Genomic DNA, 21,791 nt, shown 5'->3' on the forward strand with positions numbered 1-21,791 from the left:
ATTATTTAAATTTCAAAATTCTAGAAATTTCTGTTTAATAAATAACAATTTATGTTAATGCTTAATAGAAAAAGTATTTTTAAGACTACGCCTCTTTAATTTATTTCCAAGTAAAAAGCAGAGATAGATGCAATAAATATACGTTTGTTGGATACATTTATAAAAACAAGTATTTTGTCATTTTGAAGGAATATTCAATCTGTTAATAGTTATTCTATTATTATTTGTTCATAGTTATCAGTTTATAAAATTTTTCATGACAATATCATTGAAAAAACAATACTTACATTAAAAGTAGGGTAAGTTATCTAACAGCAAAATGCAATTTCTATTTTTTGTTTAATTTAAATAGTGCGTGACCAAATAAAATCATTTCATGTAACCATAAAATCAGATGTCTAATAAAAGCAAAAACAAAACAAAAAGCTCCTTACCATGAAGTATCTTAGCATTTCAAAAGTAAACATCATCACGAAATTTCTGTGAGGAAATTAAAGCTTAGCCGCATTTGTTGCAATTATCGCTTTTGGTGATATTGCACCAAACTCACGTTTCTGATGAATTTAACTCACTTATATGAGATGTTAGAGGTAATTTGGAATATATAACTTCAATAATTACTCACTAGTTTAACTCATATTTGGAACGAGAATTCATACACGTAATCTTCGAAACACAAAGCCTAATTGCAATATCGTATAATAATCAAACTATTATGCTTCAGATAACAGTGATTGCATTAAACATTAGGCCCTAAACTTCAACTTAATAAATAATGTAAGGGTAAACAATAATGAATATTTAAAATGGATAAAAAGGCATTTAAGTTGGATTCAATAAAATGGCAGATTTAAAAATTGTATAAGAGTAATTTTTAAACTTCGTAAATATAAGGTGTTTCCCTGATACCTATGAGAAATTAGGAGATTAATGTTCTTATATATATACATATATATAAGTTCAAAATGAAGATAAAACAGAGGAAAATTATAGACATATGAAAAAGAAAGGGGGGGGAAATAATAATGAAAAAAAATAACAAACAACTGATTGAAAAGAAAAAAGAAAAAAAAAGGATGAAATTTTTTAAATTTTTTTTTTCATTTTTTAAAAAAACCGGAAAATAAATAAAATATATAATCTTTTCATCAGTCCACATGATTATATCCGCAAAAAAGAGTGCTTTCTGATATTGTATCAATATAGCCAAAGCAAAATATATTAATACAATAGTGTAAGGAGCACTCAAAACATTTTTTTACAAAAATTACAACAAATAAAATAGAACACAATAAGTAAAAATAACGCGTAAAGACAGAAAATAAAATGAAATAAAAAGAAAAAACTGTATAAAGCAAAATCTATAAAGCGAGTAGCGAAATCATATGTACTTACATGAACGGAAAATTTTTCAAGAATGATTTTAAAAATATTTTCGTAACAAGATTGNAGTTACTAAAAAAATCTGTTAGATTATCGAAATTATATTTGTACTAAAATATAAAATTCCAAGAAAGTAGTTCGAAAAAAGTTTTTTTTTCATACTTCAACATTTTTTTAGTAATTGCTTTTGCACATTAAAGAAATTTCAATAATGAATAATTGTTTTTCTACCTAAATAACTGTAAATAAGTGCAAATTGTAAAAATTATTGTTTTGAAGCGAGAAATGTTTGGAAGAATTTTCCTTTTACGCGGAAAACAATATCAAAACTACTTCAAAAATGTAACAAAAATTTCGTTTAACATTATATCAAAATTTCAACAAAAAAAAAAAAATTCAAGGTATAATCATTACATACATTATAAATGATCTATTTAATAAAACTATTTTCTACTTATAATCAAGTTCCAAACTAATTTTATAATACAACTTAAAACCCTTTAACCCAAATTTGTAACCTTATACATGAATTTACACAACCTAATGAAAATACAGTATTATTTGGTTGATTTTTTCATTCCCATATATATCAAATCAAATTTTTTCCTACATATTCAATATTATTTCACATTAATGAGCAAAAAACAAAATCCAATCCGAATTCCATATTTTTTTTAAAATTAAATATGGTAGCAAACTTTAGATCATTATCACAGGCAGTTTACCAGTCGTTAACTTTATAAAATATAATTAAGTAAATTATTTATCAATTATATTTAAAGCACTGCTCAAAACACGACCTTTCTGTTATAAATTTATAACTTAAAAATCTATTATTCGACATGAAATAAAATGTATCGTTTGAAATGTATGAATCGTTTGTATTTGAAATGTATGAATCGTTTGAAATGTATGTTTGAAAAGTATGAATCGTTTGAAATTAAAGTCTTAGCTTTTTGTTTTATTTTCTCAATCAAACTTTAAAGTACACTTACAGAATTAATAGATTTACCTTTTTGGTAAATCTTATTAAGAAACTATTACATCAAAATCAATAATTAGTTATTACAATCAGCTTTGTAGAACACACCGATTAACTTTTGCAAAAGCCTAGTGTAAATAGAAACCTTTGAATGAAACAATAACTTCGCAGTCTGTAATTCCTTTATAAGATTAACTCTATTATCCGAAATTACAGAACCGGACCATCATTTTGAAATTAATGAAGTAAAGGATTTTGTCGAATCTAAAATCTATCTCATCTGCTACAAACGTAAAAGTTCATTTAAGCCCAACGTCTAATTAATCGTGCCATTTGTAACTCTTTAAATTCCAAACTGGTCTTAAAAGCTACAGTCTTTATTAACTTTTCCAGAACATTCCAAAAGTTAAATCCAAAGTGGGTCGAAAGCAAGTGCAACTATGAATAAGTAGCTTGCGCAGTTAATTTTGTTCCAAGGTGCAACTTACTTTTAAAACGTTTCTTGATCACAAAAGCTTAGCTCTCTCCAAGTGACGACTTCAATGATGCATTATCACGAAACGTAGAAGGAGCTTTCCTTTCTAAAGAAAACCAAAGAATAAATGGTAAATGAATGGTTGTATTAAAAGGATTGTCATATTTTTCACGTGCTCCATTTTTTTCAATTATTTCAGTGAGTCGGGCATAAAGTATCGCTGAAAATATGTTATCTCAGGATATAATTTGGGTGGAGTAAATAGTTTCTGTTGAAGATATTTTTTTTCCTTCCGGAAAAAGATAATAATTATTCTTTATATGTTAGAAGTTTGAAAGGAAGTAAAATTAGAGTAAACGTTTGTATTTCCTAATACTGAGTTATAGTCATTTCGTGAAAAGTATAATTAGATAACATGACATGCCTATTTAGTATTCAGGAAATATTTATTGCTGCAGATACATTTCTAGTAATAGAACACTTCTGTTAACATGAATGTCAACTTATTTTTGTCTCAAGAATAATTTTATTTGAGTAAACACACAAATAAAAATTATTGATTAACAAGTCATGTCATCTTTAAAAATCGAATGCATTTTTTTTTTATAAAATACAAATGCATTTTTGGTAATAAAATAATGGATGAAATAAAACTATCTGTAATTTAATCCGTAAGAGATGAAAAAATATTGTTCAGCAGTAGAGGAATTATTTAACGATAACTTGTAAGAAGAAATCTTATCTCACCTGTTATTTGTTGATTTGTAACGCATGCTCTCTGAAACTCTTACTAACTAGAATATTTTGTCTGCTTGTCAGATGGATTAGAGATTTCGTATAGCGTGTTTACCTTAGAATTTAATCGTCGAATTCTTCAATGTTTTATTTTATTTGTATGATTTTAGCTTTTACTCGAGCTTCAGGGCGCTAAGTTTCTTTTCCCAACTATTTCGGAAGTTGAAGTATGTTCTAATTCAGTTTTTATTTTAAAGTTTTAAATAAATAATTTGTTTTGGCAATTTAGTTTTATTTCATCATTCGATGGCTTATATTAGTTTATTTCATATTAATTTCCCCCCCCACACTTAATATCAAAAAGAAAAAAAAGAAAATGATATTTGAATCAAATAAAAAAGATAAATCTTATTCTTAGTGATATAAATACACGTTTTATTTAGCATATGATATAATTATCTACGCTACTATGCGTGGCTACTTAATACACATAATGTCTATGAATTACGTACTACTTCATATACATAGCTACTTCATAGACATTTTCTTTTTTATAATTTTTTTCCAGTTCTCTTTATAAAATTTTCTAAGTATTTTTCTAGTTTTCGAAAAAGTTCTTTTCTAATTTTTATTTATCGTTTTTTTTTTGCTCGAATAGCAGCAATAAAAATATAAAGGGTAAATTTTAAGCTAGTTTGACTTCAAGTCAATTTTTGAAAATAAATAAAAATAATTTTTAAAAGATTTTAGCTGTAGTTACATTTTTATGACGCAGCGGATCAAAGTCACTTCATGAAAGGAAATGGTCCATACATTAAAACGTTTGTTTTAATAATCATTGTACTACTTTTCAGGCAATGAATCATAGGCAATATTTGTCGATACTTTCCTTTTTCACTCGTCAGAGGGTAAAGATAAGCGTTGATGTATGTTCTTTATAGAAAGATTTATTTCGAGAATAGTTATGTTAATTTCGATGAAAATTTGCTCAGTAGTACAATTTCGAGAACTTAAAGTTTTTAATTTAGTAGGTACTTTCACGAATCTTTGCATAAATAAATCAATTTGGAGTAATTAGTGAGACGCAAAACTATGCATACTTCAACTGAAAAATACAAATGTGGCTCATACACCATTTTAAAAAAAATTATACTTACTACAAGTGTATATGAGCCTCTATTTTTATTACTGCTGTAGTAAACAAATTGGAGGAAAAAAAACCATTGCAGTCACACAAATCCCTTCCACGTGTTCATTACACTTAAGGTTAGTGCTGGCAGTGAGGAATGTCGATTTGACATGTTACTTTCACGAATTTTTGCATAAATAAATCAATTTGGAGTAATTAGTGAAGCGCAAAACTATGCATACTTCAACTGAAATATACAAATGTGACTCATACACCATTTTGACAAAATTATACTTACTGCAAGTGTATATGAGCCTCTATTTTTATTACTGCTGTGGTAAACAAATTTGGAAAAAAACATTGTAGTCACAAAAATCCCTTCCACGTGTTCATTACACTTAAGGTTAGTGCTGGCAGTGAGGAATGTCGATTTGTCATGTTACTTTCACGAATTTTTGCATAAATCAATTTGGAGTAATTAGTGAGACGTAAAACTATGCATACTTCAACTGAAATATACAAATGTGACTCATACACCATTTTGACAAAATTATACTTACTATAAGTGTATATGAGCCTCTATTTTTATTACTGCTGTAGTAAACAAATTTGGAGAAAAAAAACATTGTAGTCACAAAAATCCCTTCCACGTGTTCATTACACTAAAGGTTAGCGCTGGCAGTGAGGAATGTCGATTTGTCATGTTACGTAAGATAAATTCAAAGCCGTTTCGAAGAAGTTTTTTGGGATTTGGATCGATGCTCTGAGAAAGCTAGTCCAGTTTATGAAAAACCATTTTGACAAACCGTAGTCGTGTAAGTCTTGATGTGTGAATGGTATGGTTACATTCCGATCAGAATTTATGATTCCTACAAGAAGAACTAAGAGACCCTTGCCGAACCATGAGAAACACTCCACAAAACCACTTTAAGTGATTGTCCGGATACTTTTGGACTGATAGTGTATTATAAACTCACTAAAAGAGAACTAAAAAATATGTTTTAGGGCATCATTTTTCATTTTTTATCTACAGAGGTTGGATAAAATTATGGAAACATTTCTATGCTAACGCTTATTTTCATGCCTCTCAAGATATACTTAGAGAATTATTTTATAACTTAAGAAGTGTTTAGGTCATACAATTTCTCATGGATATAAATAAAGTTTAAAGTTTTTAGAAACTTGAGGGGATGTAAATAAATGGAAAACGAGAAAATGTGTTTTTGGACATGCAATGTCAAAAAATTACAGCAACAAGCTTGTAATTTGTAACAATTACTTTGGTTTTTATAAGAAATAACTAATAATTAAATATTCAAGAAGATATGAACATTTTGATAATTTTTTTTCTTAATAAAAAATTATTTTTTCTTTATAAAAAACTATTTTATTTATTTCATTTAATTTATTTACTTTTTTTTGTGGATTTTCTGACTACAATTGTTGAAATATTCAATAAAATGAAACAAAAGTTTTAGTGTAATTTTATATTAATAACGAAAATGTTGGTATAAAAGTTTTACAAAAGTCGTTAAAAATTGAGCAATATATGAGCATTTAAAATAATACTTTCATACAGCTCACGGAAAGCATTTAAAAATTTGTCCGGAAATTATTAGAGTATTATCATTTGTTATTAAATTTTGTTGTATACCAAAAAATGAAATTCGTGGAAAACCCCTTATCATTTATAGTTTTCAATAAAAATAAATACAAAAGCATCTTAAAAAATTGCTGGAAACTTTTTACATTTTCAAGATATTAACATCGGAATTTTTTCATAACTTACAAAATACGATTCAAAACAAAATTATAAAAAAAAAGAAATATATTCGCTAATGCGTAATTTAAATGAATTACTTTAAATACTCATATCTTATAGAATTTTTAGCTAATTTTAACTTTTAAAATTATATTTTTATTATTAATTAAAAATTGCTCCAAAAAGTTTGCTTAATTTTTTTGAATATTTCTACAGTTACAATAAGAAAACGTAATTAAAGAAATAGTTTTTTTTTATAAAAATGTCCTTATTGCCATGAATATTTAAACTTGGTTTACATATGATGTTTGTATATAGCAACCAAAGCAACTGATTGGGGTTACAATCGTATTACCGTATTTTTCGGCATAGGGTGTTCAGAAACATTATTTTTCGTTCGTAATTTATTGCTGGTCGTTCAAACCTCTAAACTCTCTTATTGATGTGTATGAGAAATCGTATGACCTAAACTAGTCTAATGTTTTAAAATAATTCTCTAAGTATTTCTTGAGGAATATGAAAAAATTAGTTAGTAGAGAAGTGCTTCCATAATTTCGTCCAACCCCTGTATATGCTCTTAATAGATTCACTACTACTCTTAAAATGATTTATGTCTTGAATAACAAATGCACCAATATAACGACATGTAAACAGTGTAATAAGCCTTGTTCACATCATACAAGAACAAGTATTTGTTTAACAAATTTCAAATTTATTAAAGGGACCAAGAAAAAACTTTTCGTTAATTTAGGAACTTCCTTAACTATTTGATGAATAACACCGGGGGACAATTTTTTTCTTTGTTTCCTGTTGCATGAGATTTTTTTTAAAACTTATCTTAGATACTTTCGTATTGGTGATTATAAATAATCACTCGGTTTTTATCTCCATGCTAATTTTTTAATGATATGAAAATGTCATCTTTAGTCTATTTTTGTCGAACTGAGAAAGATTAAAAACGTTATATATAGCAGGGGGTCGCATAAATGCTGCAACAGTTAAAGGAGTTAGGGTACATCATTTATTTTAAAATTGTATAGAAACCGATGCCCAGAAATTGCATAATTTTTCACTACAGAGGCCTATTATGAATTATTTCTCCGTGTGCTTCTGAACAGTTCATAAGAAGGAAGCCCCTTAACCGCTTACGACTATCTTTCCATGCATGGGTTTCTATGCAGTTTTTATCCTGATAGTGTGCCCTAACTCCCCTAGAAGTTTGTCACAACATTTACGAGACCAGTTGCTATATATAATTATATAACAAGGTATAACAAGACCTTGTTATATATTAACAGATTTTGACAAAAAAGACCAAAAATGTCCATTTAAAAAATCTGTTTCCTTAAGAGCTAAGCTTATTTCAGATTTGATATTCTCTCCCCCGAATTAGGCATGATCAAGTTTGTTATATATGATTATATAACAAGGTGTAACAAGGCCTTGTTGCATACTAACACATTTTGACAAAAAAGACCAAAAATGTCGATTTAAAAAATCTGTTGCCTTACCACCACCGAATTAGGCAAGATCAAGTATTCGTATAAATGGAACAAAAGTTTGTTCCCCAGTGTAATTATTATTTAATTCTCTTCAAAAATTACGAATGTGTTTATATCTGTTATGGAATGATAGAATGCTACATGAAAATGCTGAATGTTCATTCCTTTATGATTATTTTTTTTCAAATTTTGAACTCTAAAACTCAAAAATTACAAGAACGATACGCAAGGACTTTAGAACATGTATATTTTAGTAATTTTGCTTTAATTTTCCTTGAAGGTGTACATTTCATTGCGTGATCGGGTTTAAAAAATAATTAAATCTATAGTTTGAAATTAAAAAATTTTTGGTATTTTGTTTTTAAATGCAAAAAGCAAAAAAATTCTGAAAATAACTAAAGTTTGGATAAATTCAATAAAATTAAGTCAAAATACGATAAAATTAAAACCAATATTTTCACTTGCATCATAAGTTAAAATCTTCGCATTCTTAAAATTTCAACTTTTTAACATTTTAAAATTATCGTTCAGAAGATGTGTGTAGAAATTTTGTCTACTTTTTAAGAGATACAATTGCCGATTCAAAAGAGTTTTTTTCATTTTTAAAAAGTTGCTCCACATGCCCCTAAATTTTGAATTAAAGCCATGGCTTTTTAAGAATAGCAAATTTGTAGCATATTAATATGTTCAACGAACTATTTAAAAAAAATTTTAAATGATGCATCAGTTCTAAAACATTAGAAATTATTCCCATACCAATATAATTAATGAAAATATCGAACATTTTTTCTTACCTAAGAATATGTTTATTTTTTATTTTATTTTTTAAATAAGGTAATTAATGAAACCATAAAATGATACCTCAGAGATCAGAAATGTTCCGAGAATATATCGTAAAGTTAATATCCTTATACATTAATGTATAAATCATTTATTATTCGTTTATTTATGTTGGAAATTAGCTTCAATATGTAATTTAAATTTTTCATTTAAACATAATTAATGCGTGTTTATCTTAAGTTGTCGCAAGATAGTAATAATTCACAAATGATTAAGTAAACCAATAACCAATCAACAGTTTTTTGTTCCAAAAAGAATTGTTTTCGTAACAAGAATAAAAAATAAGAAAATATCATGCTGATTAAACTTCATTATAGAAGCATTCGTAAAAGAAAGTAACACAAAGATTTGGATGGTTATCTTTTTATCTCATATCTAATGGTCTTTTAGCGTGCATATCTTTAGAATAATCCTTTTTAATATTTTTTTCATAAGTCTTTACTTTATGAATATCATTCTTCGGTTGAATATTTGAGTTTTTGAATAAAGACGTTTGAAATTATGTATTCAGTTTTTCTTACAGTTTTTTCTTTTCTTTAAAAATAATTATGAATTTGACATCTCATTTGTTCATTTAACAAGTTTGAGTTACTTCTATCAAAGTTTTGTAAAAACAAGCATTAACAAAACAATGCTAAATTTATAATCACGCAAGCAAATTGCAAATACAATCTTTAAAACATTGACTGTTAAAACAAATACTCAAACGAAAGGAAACAAAAAAGGTGTTAGATTTGATACCATCATTTAAGAATTATTATCGTAAATGTTATTTTAATTTTCCAATTTAAAAAAAATTAAAACTCGTTAACTTTTAATGACTTTTTTTCCTAAAATTTATATCCATTACAAGTTACGTCAATATTTTTCTGTTTGTTCGATTTATCGTTTGTCTGTTTTTTGGCCCTCATTATACAGATGCAAATAGCTATAAGTTTTAATTTATATGTTTCATAATTGCCCCAATTTATTTAACATGCTTTAAAAATTAGTGACATAATTAAAAAGTAATTAAAATTGCCTGCTTTTGAAATCAGAATTAAATCCCTGAAATTTTGTTATAATTTTCATGGTATAGAAAAGATATAAAATTACAATTTTTTTCTCCTAATTTTAAATTTTATATTCCTCAGTCACAAGCGTTATTTTTATTAAAAGCTTATTTTTCAATTTTATAATAAAATAGCATAATATAAAAGCATCGTAAACTATTTGTTTCATGTTTTTTCCATCCTAAATTACTATTCTTTCGATATAATTTATAGCGTCTCGCTATCACCACCTTTTATATTAAAGAACAAAAAATCTCAAAAATCTTCAGATATTTTTTATAAATATTTGCACAATCTCCAAATTTTCGCTATATAACTGCGACACGCTGCACAACAGACCAACCATCTCTTCCGGCTCGGAAACCACTGAAACTCTGCACTACTGAACCACTGTAAGATATAATCGGAGAAAGTACAATCCACTCATACAGAGCCGTCTGGGCTCAAGTGTTTGCCTCTCAATGGACCCCCCCCCCCGGTTNCCCCCCCCCCGGGTTCAAATCCCAGCGTCGCACCAACCACAGTGCTGACGTAAAATATTCACAGTGGTAGACGGATCACGAGTTAAAGTCTCCTTGCCGTCTGGCTAACCATGGGAGTTGTAACCTCTCCATGTGACGCAAATGTGGATTACTTCCATCAAAAAGACCTCCAGGAAAACAAATTTCTCCCAATCCTTGATCCAGGACTTACCTTATTTTCTGGATTGAAAAACTACTAGGCATTTGAACTTTGGTAGCAGGACTCTACCCACTACATCCGTGGGATGACAAAAATGTGAAAAAAAATTTTTTTTAAATTCAGTAAATTTAAAACATAACAGAAATTTTAATTAATTTAACCAAATTTTTGCATGTTAATCAAAAACATAAAAAGTTTTACCTTTTTTATGTTTTTTTATGATTTATAAAAAAATGTAATTCCCTATTTGACGTACGATTTGCCATTTCACAAACTGACTTGCATTTTTTTTTTAAATATATACCTGTTTGCATGGGTAAATATGAGTTACGTGATTATTTACTATTTCTCAGGATTCTCGATAGAATCGATTGCTTCTTGCTATCACCACCTTTCACATGCCAGAGGGAAAACTCTAAAAAATATCTAGATTTTTTTTACGAAAATCTTGCGCAATTTCTACTTTTTCCTATAAACCGAATGTATTCCTTCACTATAAACGAGTAAAAATATATCTTTCTCTTTAAAAAAATATGCGAAATACTAGTATATATAAGCAACGAGAAAGATTTATTTAAGAATAAGTGAACTTGGATGTAATCATTTTATTTGACAGTTAAAATGTATATTTTAAGTCGAGAGCATTATATATGGATATTTAATGGATAATGTTTGACCTATTTACTTTTAAATATTTTATTACTAATTTAAAAAGTATCATGCAAGAATGTAAAAATGTCACATATACACTGAGATAAAATAATATAGTCTAAACTTATATATATATATATATATATATNAAATAATAAGTAAAAAAATAACAAACAACAGTTAAAAAAGAAAAAAAAGGATTAAATTTTATTTAAAAAAACCGGGGAAAAAAAGATATAATATTTTCATCAGCCCACACGATTATATCCGCAAAACAGAGTGCTTCCTAATATTGTATCAATAAAGCCAAAGCAAAATATATTAATACAATAGTATGAGGAGCACTCAAAAAAATTTTTTTACAAAAATTACAACAAATAAAATAGAACACAAAAAGTAAAAATAAGTAAAAACATATATATATATATATATATATATAATACTTAACTATTCAAAAGGACTCATTTTGCTCAAAATTCAGATGTTTATCTCCCTCTCCTTAAATTCAAATGCGTGAAAGCAATTTAATATAATAACTTCTAATACCATAAATAGTTTTTGAACAGATGGGCATATGTGATCATATTTAAATCACGAGTGCAAAGTTGCAAGTAATGAATTCGGAGGAAAAAAAACAATTTATTCATTTTTTTTATTAACCATACCTTTTCTTATGCTGCATAGCAAAAGAAAAGTTAATTTTTCTATTAGTTCTCTTTCTCAAAAAGATTTTTCATCAACTTCATGTTTTCTTTAACTCAAACCTTTACACAAATAAACTGAATGGTATTTTTAGAATTCTATTCACTCATATGATAAGTTTTAGAAATTAGTTTTTCATTTATCTCATGTTTTGAGAAAATAATATCAAAATATTTTTGAAAATTTCAATTCGTCTTTCAACAGCTTTTTTTCACATTTTACTTTGGAAGCAGTCAGAAAGAAAATCAAATCTACTTCCAGAACTCGATTTGCTCAAAATTTGGACGCTTATCCCCGTCCCTTGTTATTCAAATACGTGAAAGCAATTCCTCTAGCTGCCTGGCTGAAATCTTTTAAAGCAATCTGCGAGTTCTTTTTAATCTTTTCTATCCCTTCTTCCGAGTTCGTTGCAATCTTTGATTTAACATGCTTTTTCCAGTGCACTTTTTCACGACCAAGTTTTATTTGGTTATTTATTTGCATCATTTGAACTTTCAGTTCACATCTGGGTGTTTTATTACAAAATGTCGCTGCTATTCATGTGATAAGCGTGAAACTGGATGGTTATTTTCATATGTCAAATAGAGTTACTGCGAACCATATGATTAAGTTTAAAACTATTTTGAAATAGTTACGGAAACTGTTTATAACTTTTTAATATGGCAGCGAAGTTTTGAAACTTTATTAAAGGGAAAAGGATGTTTTATAAAAGAAGACAGCTAACATTGCTTATTCATAAACTCGTCCAAAATAAAGTTTAAAAAAGCAATTGGTAGGCAAAATGTCCAACTTATAATTCTTTATCACTTTTTTTAATAATAAACTTTTTTGCTATGCTTAAGTCATTTTGCAGTGTTCTGAATCCTAGACCAATGACTTATTGAAATATTTAAAATTTTCAAGCAATCTACAAGTTCTTTTATTTTTCTCACACCTTTTTCAATCTCAGATTTAACATGTCTTTCTCTAGCACAATTTTCCCAACCAAGTTTCATTTGGTTATTTTTTTGCATCATCTGGATTTTCAGTTCACATCTGGGTGTTTTATTACGAAATGTCGCTGCTATTCATGTGATAAGTGTGAAACTGGATGAATTTTTTCGTATGTCAAGTAGAGTTACTACGAATCATATGATTAAGCTAAAAACTGTTTTGAAATAGTTATGGAAACTTTTTATAACTTTTTAATATAGCAGCGACGTTCTGAAACTTTATCAAGGGAAAAAGGATGTTTCATAAAAGAAAACAGTTAATATTGCTCAGTCATAAATTCGTTCAAAATAAAGTTTAAAAAAGCAGTTGATAGGCAATGCCATGACTTATAATTTTTTGTCATTTTTCTTAATAATAAACTTTTTTTCTATGTATAAGTCATTTTGACTGTAACGGCACTAGACCAATGACCGATTGATTTTTTTTCAATTTAAAAGCAATCTACAAATTCTTTTTTCTTTTTTACCTTTTTTAGCGTATTTTGCACTCTCTGATCTCTTTCTCCAACACACATTTTCTGCTATGAAAAATATTAAAAAATATATATATATTAATAGCAAACGTAGAATGTGTACTTAGCAAAATTTCTAAATTTTTTAAATTATTGCTTTGGTTTAAAGTTAAAATTAGGAGTATTAGGTTTTTTTAAATTTTTTTATTCTTGTACTGTTTACTTGAATTGTAATAAATTAAAAAAGAGTAAACAAATTTCAAGATAGAAAACATTAAAGAATTTTAAATTAAAAAGAACAAAGATTTCGTTGAAATTTAAACAATCAATATAAGATCTATAAAATCCTAGGAGCAATTAAATATGATTAGTGATATAATAATAATAATTTAAAACCCTCGTATTAGAAGATGAAATTTGAAGACAGTTCCTATCGAGAAACGGATTCATCTCAGATTCCGATTGATAAATGAATTGTATTTTTTTTTTGTTTCTTCTTTAAATTTTTTTCCTTTGCTGTTACAGACAGCTGCAATAATTGAAATTTTTTTTTCGAATTTTAAACCTTAAGTTATGTGATTAACTAGCTTAAAAGGAGAAAAAAATATAATGGGAAACGAAAAATTTTGTACAAATCATGCAACATAAAATCACTATTTCCTTAATTAATTTCTTTAACTTCGTAGTTCTATAGCTTTATTCATGACTTATGCTAATTTCCAAATTAAAGAAGAGAACAATTTTAATTAATTTTTAAGTTCCATAAAACTTTACAAAATAAAGTTTACGAGATGATTTATAGATTGATATTCTTAAAAATAATACTAGCAAATCTTTACCTGCTGAAAATTCGTAGTTGTCATTCAGATTATTAATATTTTCGTCATTTGTAATAAGTTACAAAGTAAAAAGAAGAGTTTATCAATAAATAAGTCATATTTGATGATATATGTTTTAATTAATTCATAAATTTGTATTATTCATTAAGTAACTGTCATTTTAATTTGTTGCATAATGAATAAAGTATGCTATGCCTTAGAATATTTGCTTAACATTTCTCTCAAAACTAATTAAAACCAAGTCAATATAAAGGTGATTTACTCAAACAAAAAGTTGTAATTAAAAATATAAACTTAATTATGTATGATTCCAAAAGCTAAGTCTGGCATCATTATTCTCTTAATTGCTTTATTTATTTATTTTTTTTGTTTTGAAAAAGTTAATGACATTCATTCTTAATATTTAAATAACTAACTTTTACATTCTTTTACTTACCATCAAAACAAAGAACGTCTGTCAAAAAGTGATAATTGTACATTGTAACAAGACAGATAAATACATGTGGAACACATTTTCGGAGATTAGAAAACAAGTTTGTAATGAATAATTAGATTAAAAGATATCTGCCTTATATTTTGCAGTAGTAATAGCGTTAAGAAAATACTTCCTTAGAGTATAAGAGATTATTTGAAGCATATACAAATAATAGCTTTTTAAATATATAATATCAAATATGGTTATTTTCCTTTCAATTACCATGCCAGTAAAATTACCATACTTTGAGGTAATGGCATTTCTAATAAAAAAATACCATAATTCTGAGTAATAAAACCAAAATACATGGTATCTATACCTTTCATTTACTAATTTATAATTTCATATGGTAACGGTTAACTGGAAATTCTAGTTTTGAAATTTAAATTTCTTATTAACACATGTTTATTTAAAAAAACAATTTTAAAAGTAAATTAAAAGTAAAAGTTATTTAATGCCCTGTCTCAAAATAGTCAGATAAAATTACCAAATTTTACCACATTTACCAAATTTTATTACACCACAAATTTTATAAAACCACATTTTATTCATAATTTTACCAAAATAATTACCAAAACGCTTCAGTAAAAATTACTCTTTGGTGTTCCCATAGAGCCGGAAACACAGTAAAATTTACCATATTCTGGTAGTTACAATAATGATAAGCAAGATGGCATGTATACGGTAAATGATAAACAAGATGGCATGTTTCAAGTCATGCATAAATTTGGCGGGTATTTTGGCTATAATCAAAAGTGGTTTAATTTCGATGAGATGTTTTTTTCATTTGCTTTTTCTTATTTCATTTTTTCCTAAAAGGTAAAGCAGGAACAGAGTAAAATATGTGTTTGGATATCGGCTTACTTAACATAAATATTTTGTTCACATTGGTATTCTTTACGTTCAATTACGTCATAGAATCGAAGTCGCTTCATTTAGTGGAGTTTACTGTATGTTGATTGTTGAAATCAGAACTATTTATATATTTTTGAAGGAAGTATATTTTAAAAAGGATTTGCTTTAAATATATTTTAAATGAGTTAAAAGTATTGAGTAATCAAAATTAATAAGCTTTTTAATGTATTTCAGGTAGTTCAGCTGAACGAGAACAGAATTGTACCGCACAAGAATTTGCAGACTGTTTCACTGTTTTAGAAGCAATATCGCAGCGTGAAGATTTAGCGCTGGCAGCAACTCAAGATGAGTTGAACTTAGTTTGCAGGTATTAAATAATTATCATTTAACTTGTTCTCAGATATTTATAGATAGATCAGTTTCCTCATTTACCTATAAAAGTATATCTTTTTTTCTTTCAAAATTATCCAAATATCTAGCTTTTATTTAAAAAGAAAATCTAATATCATATTGTTTGGATAACGTAAGTACCTAGCTCATTTTTAATATTAACATTTGTAACAAAAATGAAATTATTTTTTATCTTATTTAATATACATTTTTCTCCATAAATAAGAATTTAAATTTGATTAATATAACATCAAATATTTAATATATTTTATTTTATTTTCATATCTGTCATTGAGCAGCCGGCCTAATTTCGGGTTTACGACTACTAATTCAACTCCGTAGCTTTGTAATTTTGAACCAATCCAGAAGACAAGGAAACTCCTGGATAATTACCCCCAGAGATATTGATTTCTTATGGGAACATGGAGGACTTTGTGACTCATAAGATTTAACATGCACCAGTCACTATTTACTACACAGGGAATCTTCGGCCAGCCTGGGATCGAACACACGAACTCTTGAACATGGGCCCAGTGCTCCGCCAACCAATTTTATATATCATATCGTGCACATCTTGCGACAATTTTTATTGATTTTAGATGCGCACTCTTGACTATTTGCAAACAGTTAATGTTCTTGAAAAATTATTCACTCTTAATTCTCACTCTCTAGCTAAAAAGAAAATGCGTTTCAACAACGTAATTAAATGATAATAACAGCGAAGAAATAATTATTTTCGAAAACTTAAATTATGCTCTGTATATTTTTCAAAGCAGGAAACAGAAAAATGAACATTATTGATTTTATCATTTCGAGTTAGAGTATTGATAGAAGATAAAAAAAAATTATTAAGGTGCTGTCATTTTTTTAAAAGATTTGTTGAAGATTCTTTGCAAAATATCAAACTATTTCTTTTTTGAAACTTAAACATAATATTATGGCTGATTGCCTTAGTTTTGTGCGATGATTCTCCATTACAAGAAGCATTAAAAATTATTTCACAATTATTTTACTTTTACAAAAATTTACATTCAAGATGAGGGATTTATGAAAAAAATGCACTTGCTTCTGCAAATTTTTTATTTAGCCAAATTTTTATCTTTACGATATTTTGAATAATATATTATGTTCTTTAAATGCATTAATAATAAAATTGTCATGCATCTATTTAACAATTCATTACCTTTTAAAACCAAATCAAAATATTACTCTTTTACCCCTTAATTATTGACAGTCATTTCAAATAATTATTCCAACACTGTAAAAAATTACGAATCAAACTACGGTAAAAAGTACCGGCATTCTATTATAAAATCCTTGTTTACCAGAATATGCTACGGAACTAAAAATCTGATTTACCGTAAATTTTACAGTTACAATTACCGTAAAATCACTGAATCATTCTAATTAAATAAGTATTACTGTGAAAATTACAGTGTAATTTTTTACAGTAAAAATCGATTTTAATTGATGATGCACCCAAAGTGCCGGTACTTCATACCGTAAATTTTACAGTGTAGGGCAGGTAAATTAGTACTGCATTGGCTCCTATTGTAATTTTTATTGCCTTTGTTCATTTAAATGAACTATGCATTTAGCAATGTCTTTCATTTGATTTGTGCAAAATTTTACAAATTCAATTAATCATCGTACAATTTTAACGTGTAACTTAGCAAGGTGTTTAAGGCGTTGTTACCCAATAATTCAAATGAGGTGAAATGGCTGTTATATCAACAGCAAAAAAATCCGTGAAAGGAAATTATGTGATTAGGATTTATGACTCTATAAGAATATTTTGTGTTTGCAAAAAAGTCTTCATATTAAAATTTCTTCAACTCCTTCGATAAAGAAAATAATGTTTGCAAAACAGTCAATCATTTTGTCACAATTTATTCATCACATGAATATAAATTATCTTTCCTGTTACTAATCACACGAGCTTTGTGAATAACACAAGAACTTAAATGAATAAAATTGCTCCTTTCTTTGAACAAATTTAAAATTTGTTTCTGACGCACGTCATTCAAAGTTTATTAGTATGACTATTTCTAAAATAAATGCATGCTATTTACTGTTTTTATTTGATTGACGTCTTGTTTTGAGCTTACCAAGGACAGTAGCTATTAAATATTTTTGAATATAAAGTTTCTTCGATTATTTCATTTATTTCAATTTATTTACTTTTTTTTCCTTTTTAATAAATATTGTTTCTCATTGTATAAAGAAATTAAATTGCTATATAATATCAAATTGGAATTTTAAAAACCTTAACATTTACAAATAATTTATTTAAAATACAGAGTGCAAACTCCTGAAATGTTATATTTACATATTGAGAGAAAAAACATATGAGACAAAAGCATGTAACGTTATTTAATTTATTAAAGAATTTAAAATAATAATCAATTTATTATTCATTTTTGAAATATTTCTAACTATTAACGCAAACACTTTCTGCTGTAAGCGTTTTCTTGTTTATTTAATTCATTTAATCTTTGTTACACGTGATTATTCTGAAGAAAATAAATATTGAATTGTGGTTGAGGTAAATGTATATATTTTTCTTCAATTCTATTTTTGTATTTTCAACGCCAATCGAAATTGTCACCAAGGTAGGCAAAATTTGAAGCATGAAGTGAAAAAGCGCAACTATAGCCTGTCAAAGGTATTAGCAGTTTACAGTCAGTTTCCAGTAGGCTCGTGATTTCTTTTTGGTGTTATGAAAAGTTTTTCTTTTTTCTTTGTTTTCCACGAAAGCTGATTATATGATAATATCATCTACCCCCCCCCCAAAAAAAAAGTATTCCCAAAATGTAATTGAACCCTTAAGGTTCATTTAAAGGAATAACAGAAAGAAATATCCAAACAGTTTAAAAGTTTAATATGTTAGTGACTACAAAACTAAATCAAATATTAAAAAATTGTCTTCAGATATGAAATTACAAGGCAAAAAATACCATAACTCTACAGTTAATAGTTTTTACTAAACGGAGAAAAAAAATTTGGTAAAATTATTGAACTTGTAATAGAATGACATTTTTGGTATTACAAAAACCAAAATTCTTTTAATGAGCTCAAAATATACGGTATTTAAACCATCCATTTGGTAAGTTCTCTGTTCGTATGGCAGCGGTTTGACGAAAATTCTGATTTTCAAAATTATACTTCTTATTACCATACATGTAGAAAAATACAAACTGAAAATTAGGTTTAAATGAATAAATGGTTTTTATGCCATGATCTAGGGTACCGTGATAAAATCACCAAACTTTAACACATTCTCTGATCTTTAACGCTTTTTATGAAAAGTCATAACCAAAGAGCTTCGGTAATAATTATCGGTCTTTCTGGTATTCCCATAGAACCGAAAACACTTAATTTTACCATATTCTGGTAATTTTTACCAGACATATTTGTCAGTGTGGGATAAATGGATCTTCAAATTTTAAGTAAAAAACTTAAAAACTAATATCCTCGACAATAAAATTTGTATGTCAGAATTTCATAAACATTTTATTTAAAAGTGCTAAATTTTAAAGCAATAATAATGCGTTATTTGAAAGAGAATTGCTAACAGCGAAATATTTTTAAGATGGTGTTGGCAACGGCAATAACTTTTTTCGGCAATAACTTAGTTTATCAAATAGAAAAGGACTTTTTCTTGAAAAGTTAAACTTTAGTCATTATTAGTTAAAATTCTAATTATTCTTTTAAATAAATTACATATGAACCTTGTCGTAATTAGTTTACAATGATTAAATAATAAATTACAGTAATTAGTTTCCAAACTATCGATTGCCTAAATCGTTAGAACAAAAGAAATTTATTTTTAATAATTTAACAATTGCAATAAACAATGCACAATTTCTTTACTATGTATACAAAGCCTTAAATTGTTAAAAAATTATTAAGTAAAAGTAATAATTGTTAAAAGTAAGTTAAAAGGTAACACTAATATATTTGTAATACAAATATATTTGTAGAATCTGGTCTTATCAAAAGAAAGTTTATTTACATTTTAATTAATTATTAAATTAATAAATATTTTCAATGAAAATTTTCTTCTACAATATATAATTTATTGCTGATAAAACCACATAAAAACATTTCAAACCATTACTATTTTTAAAAATTGACACAAATTATTAAAAGTAAAATACACTTGAACTATATTTATAATTAAAATAATAGTGGAGTTTATAGCGCATAAACACTTTACAATATTTCGGGCTTCGTTATGTATATCTATAAAAGAAGAACCACAATAATTTTAACACAGCAACATTTGATGAAACTTTTCTGTATTGAGTTTCAATATTATATACAACATTTAGAAAATTTGCCAAAAAAGGAAAAAAAAGTAACGGATCGGTTTTCAGATTCATTTTTCAAGAAGTGCAATATCACAAAAACGTGATTGTACCTGAAGCTGTGCCAGATAGTTTTAATCCAATATTTGGCTTCGATTTTTGAGTTCATTTTTATTTTTGCTTAAACAGTTATGCCCTCAATTTATTATTCTTTCAAGACAAATTCAATGAAAGAAAACTTCATTTAGTATTGCGTGAATTAAATTATGTTTATCACATCAAAAATATTTTGAGAAGATTTATTTATTTGTTTTATTTGAAGATTCCTTTTCCTCCTTAGTTTTCACTTAATGTGATTCCTCATGATTATCAGATTTTATTTTGTTCACTGAAATCGTTCAGTACAATGCGCAAAAATGTTCATCGCATACCTGAATAACTTTTAATATGATGATCGGTATTTCATGTCCTGGTATGCAATCTAAATAGTTTATGGGGAAGACCTACAATATGCTAACTACTTAGTTAAAACAATATTTAAAATTATAAAATCAAAAGAATACAGAACCTGGCAGAGTGCAAAAAAAAAACACTTCTGAATGACTTTGAATCTAATAGTCGGATTTTCCCATATTCGGTCTCTATGGTTTGAGAATCAGACATTTGAATCTAATAGTCGGATTTTCCCATATTCGGTCTCTATGGTCTGGGTCTGAGAATCAGACATTTGAATCTAATAGTCGAATTTTCCTATATTCGGTCTCTATGGTTTGAGAGTCAGACATTTGAATCTAATAGTCGGATTTTCCCATATTCGGTCTCTAAGGTTTGAGAATCAGACATTTGAATCTAATAGTCGAATTTTCCCATATTCGGTCTCTATGGTTTGATAATCAGACATTAAACATGCTGATTATATGAATCTCAGACGTTAATTTAAGTCACGAGATCAGGAACACAAACGTACTTTCCCTCAATAAACATACTTTTTTACAAGCGGGGTCATACAAGTACCCAAAACCTGGAAATTATAGTCAAAAATATTATGTTTCCTTATTTGTATAATTTTTGTATACTTATTTTAATAAAATATGAGAAATCGTAATGGGAATCATAAAGGGATCAAAACTGCAACTCAAATTTCAGTTTTTGCCATGCTCTTTTGCTTACTGTAAGATAACTTTATCCTTTTTTTTCAAATCATTTTACAATTATTTTCTACACTTGCTTTAACTTTTCAGAAATTATTTTATGGTTTTGAACATCATATAATAAAAAATGTGATTCGACTCTATTGTCGAACTAATACTCTTTCATATACTTATTAAATAAATAGATTATTAAATTATAAATAATTAGAAACATATAACATATAAAGTAATTAGAAACTTATTAAATTTAATTAATTATAAGCTTATTAAATATAAATAATTAGAAACTTATTAAATATAATTAATTAGAAACTTATTAAATATAAATAATTTGAAACTAATTAACTAATTAAATTTAATTCTTCAAAAAATTAAACTGCCAAACATTGTAATAAGTTTGGGCTAATATAGCTTTAAACTTTTTTCACTTTAA

At 26.8% G+C, this 21,791-nt stretch overlaps 1 protein-coding gene across 1 annotated transcript in view; it reads left to right on the plus strand.

The window, feature by feature from the left end:
* Nucleotides 1–21,791, plus strand: part of LOC122270927 (uncharacterized) — a 125,197-nt gene that overhangs the window by 44,026 nt on the left and 59,380 nt on the right. The window contains exon 2 of the mRNA XM_043050260.2: nucleotides 15,742–15,874. Coding sequence (XP_042906194.1) covers nucleotides 15,742–15,874 — 133 coding nt within the window. The remainder of the gene's footprint in view (nucleotides 1–15,741; nucleotides 15,875–21,791) is intronic.

This window comes from Parasteatoda tepidariorum, chromosome X1, assembly GCF_043381705.1.
Source record: "Parasteatoda tepidariorum isolate YZ-2023 chromosome X1, CAS_Ptep_4.0, whole genome shotgun sequence".
NCBI lineage: Eukaryota > Metazoa > Arthropoda > Arachnida > Araneae > Theridiidae > Parasteatoda > Parasteatoda tepidariorum.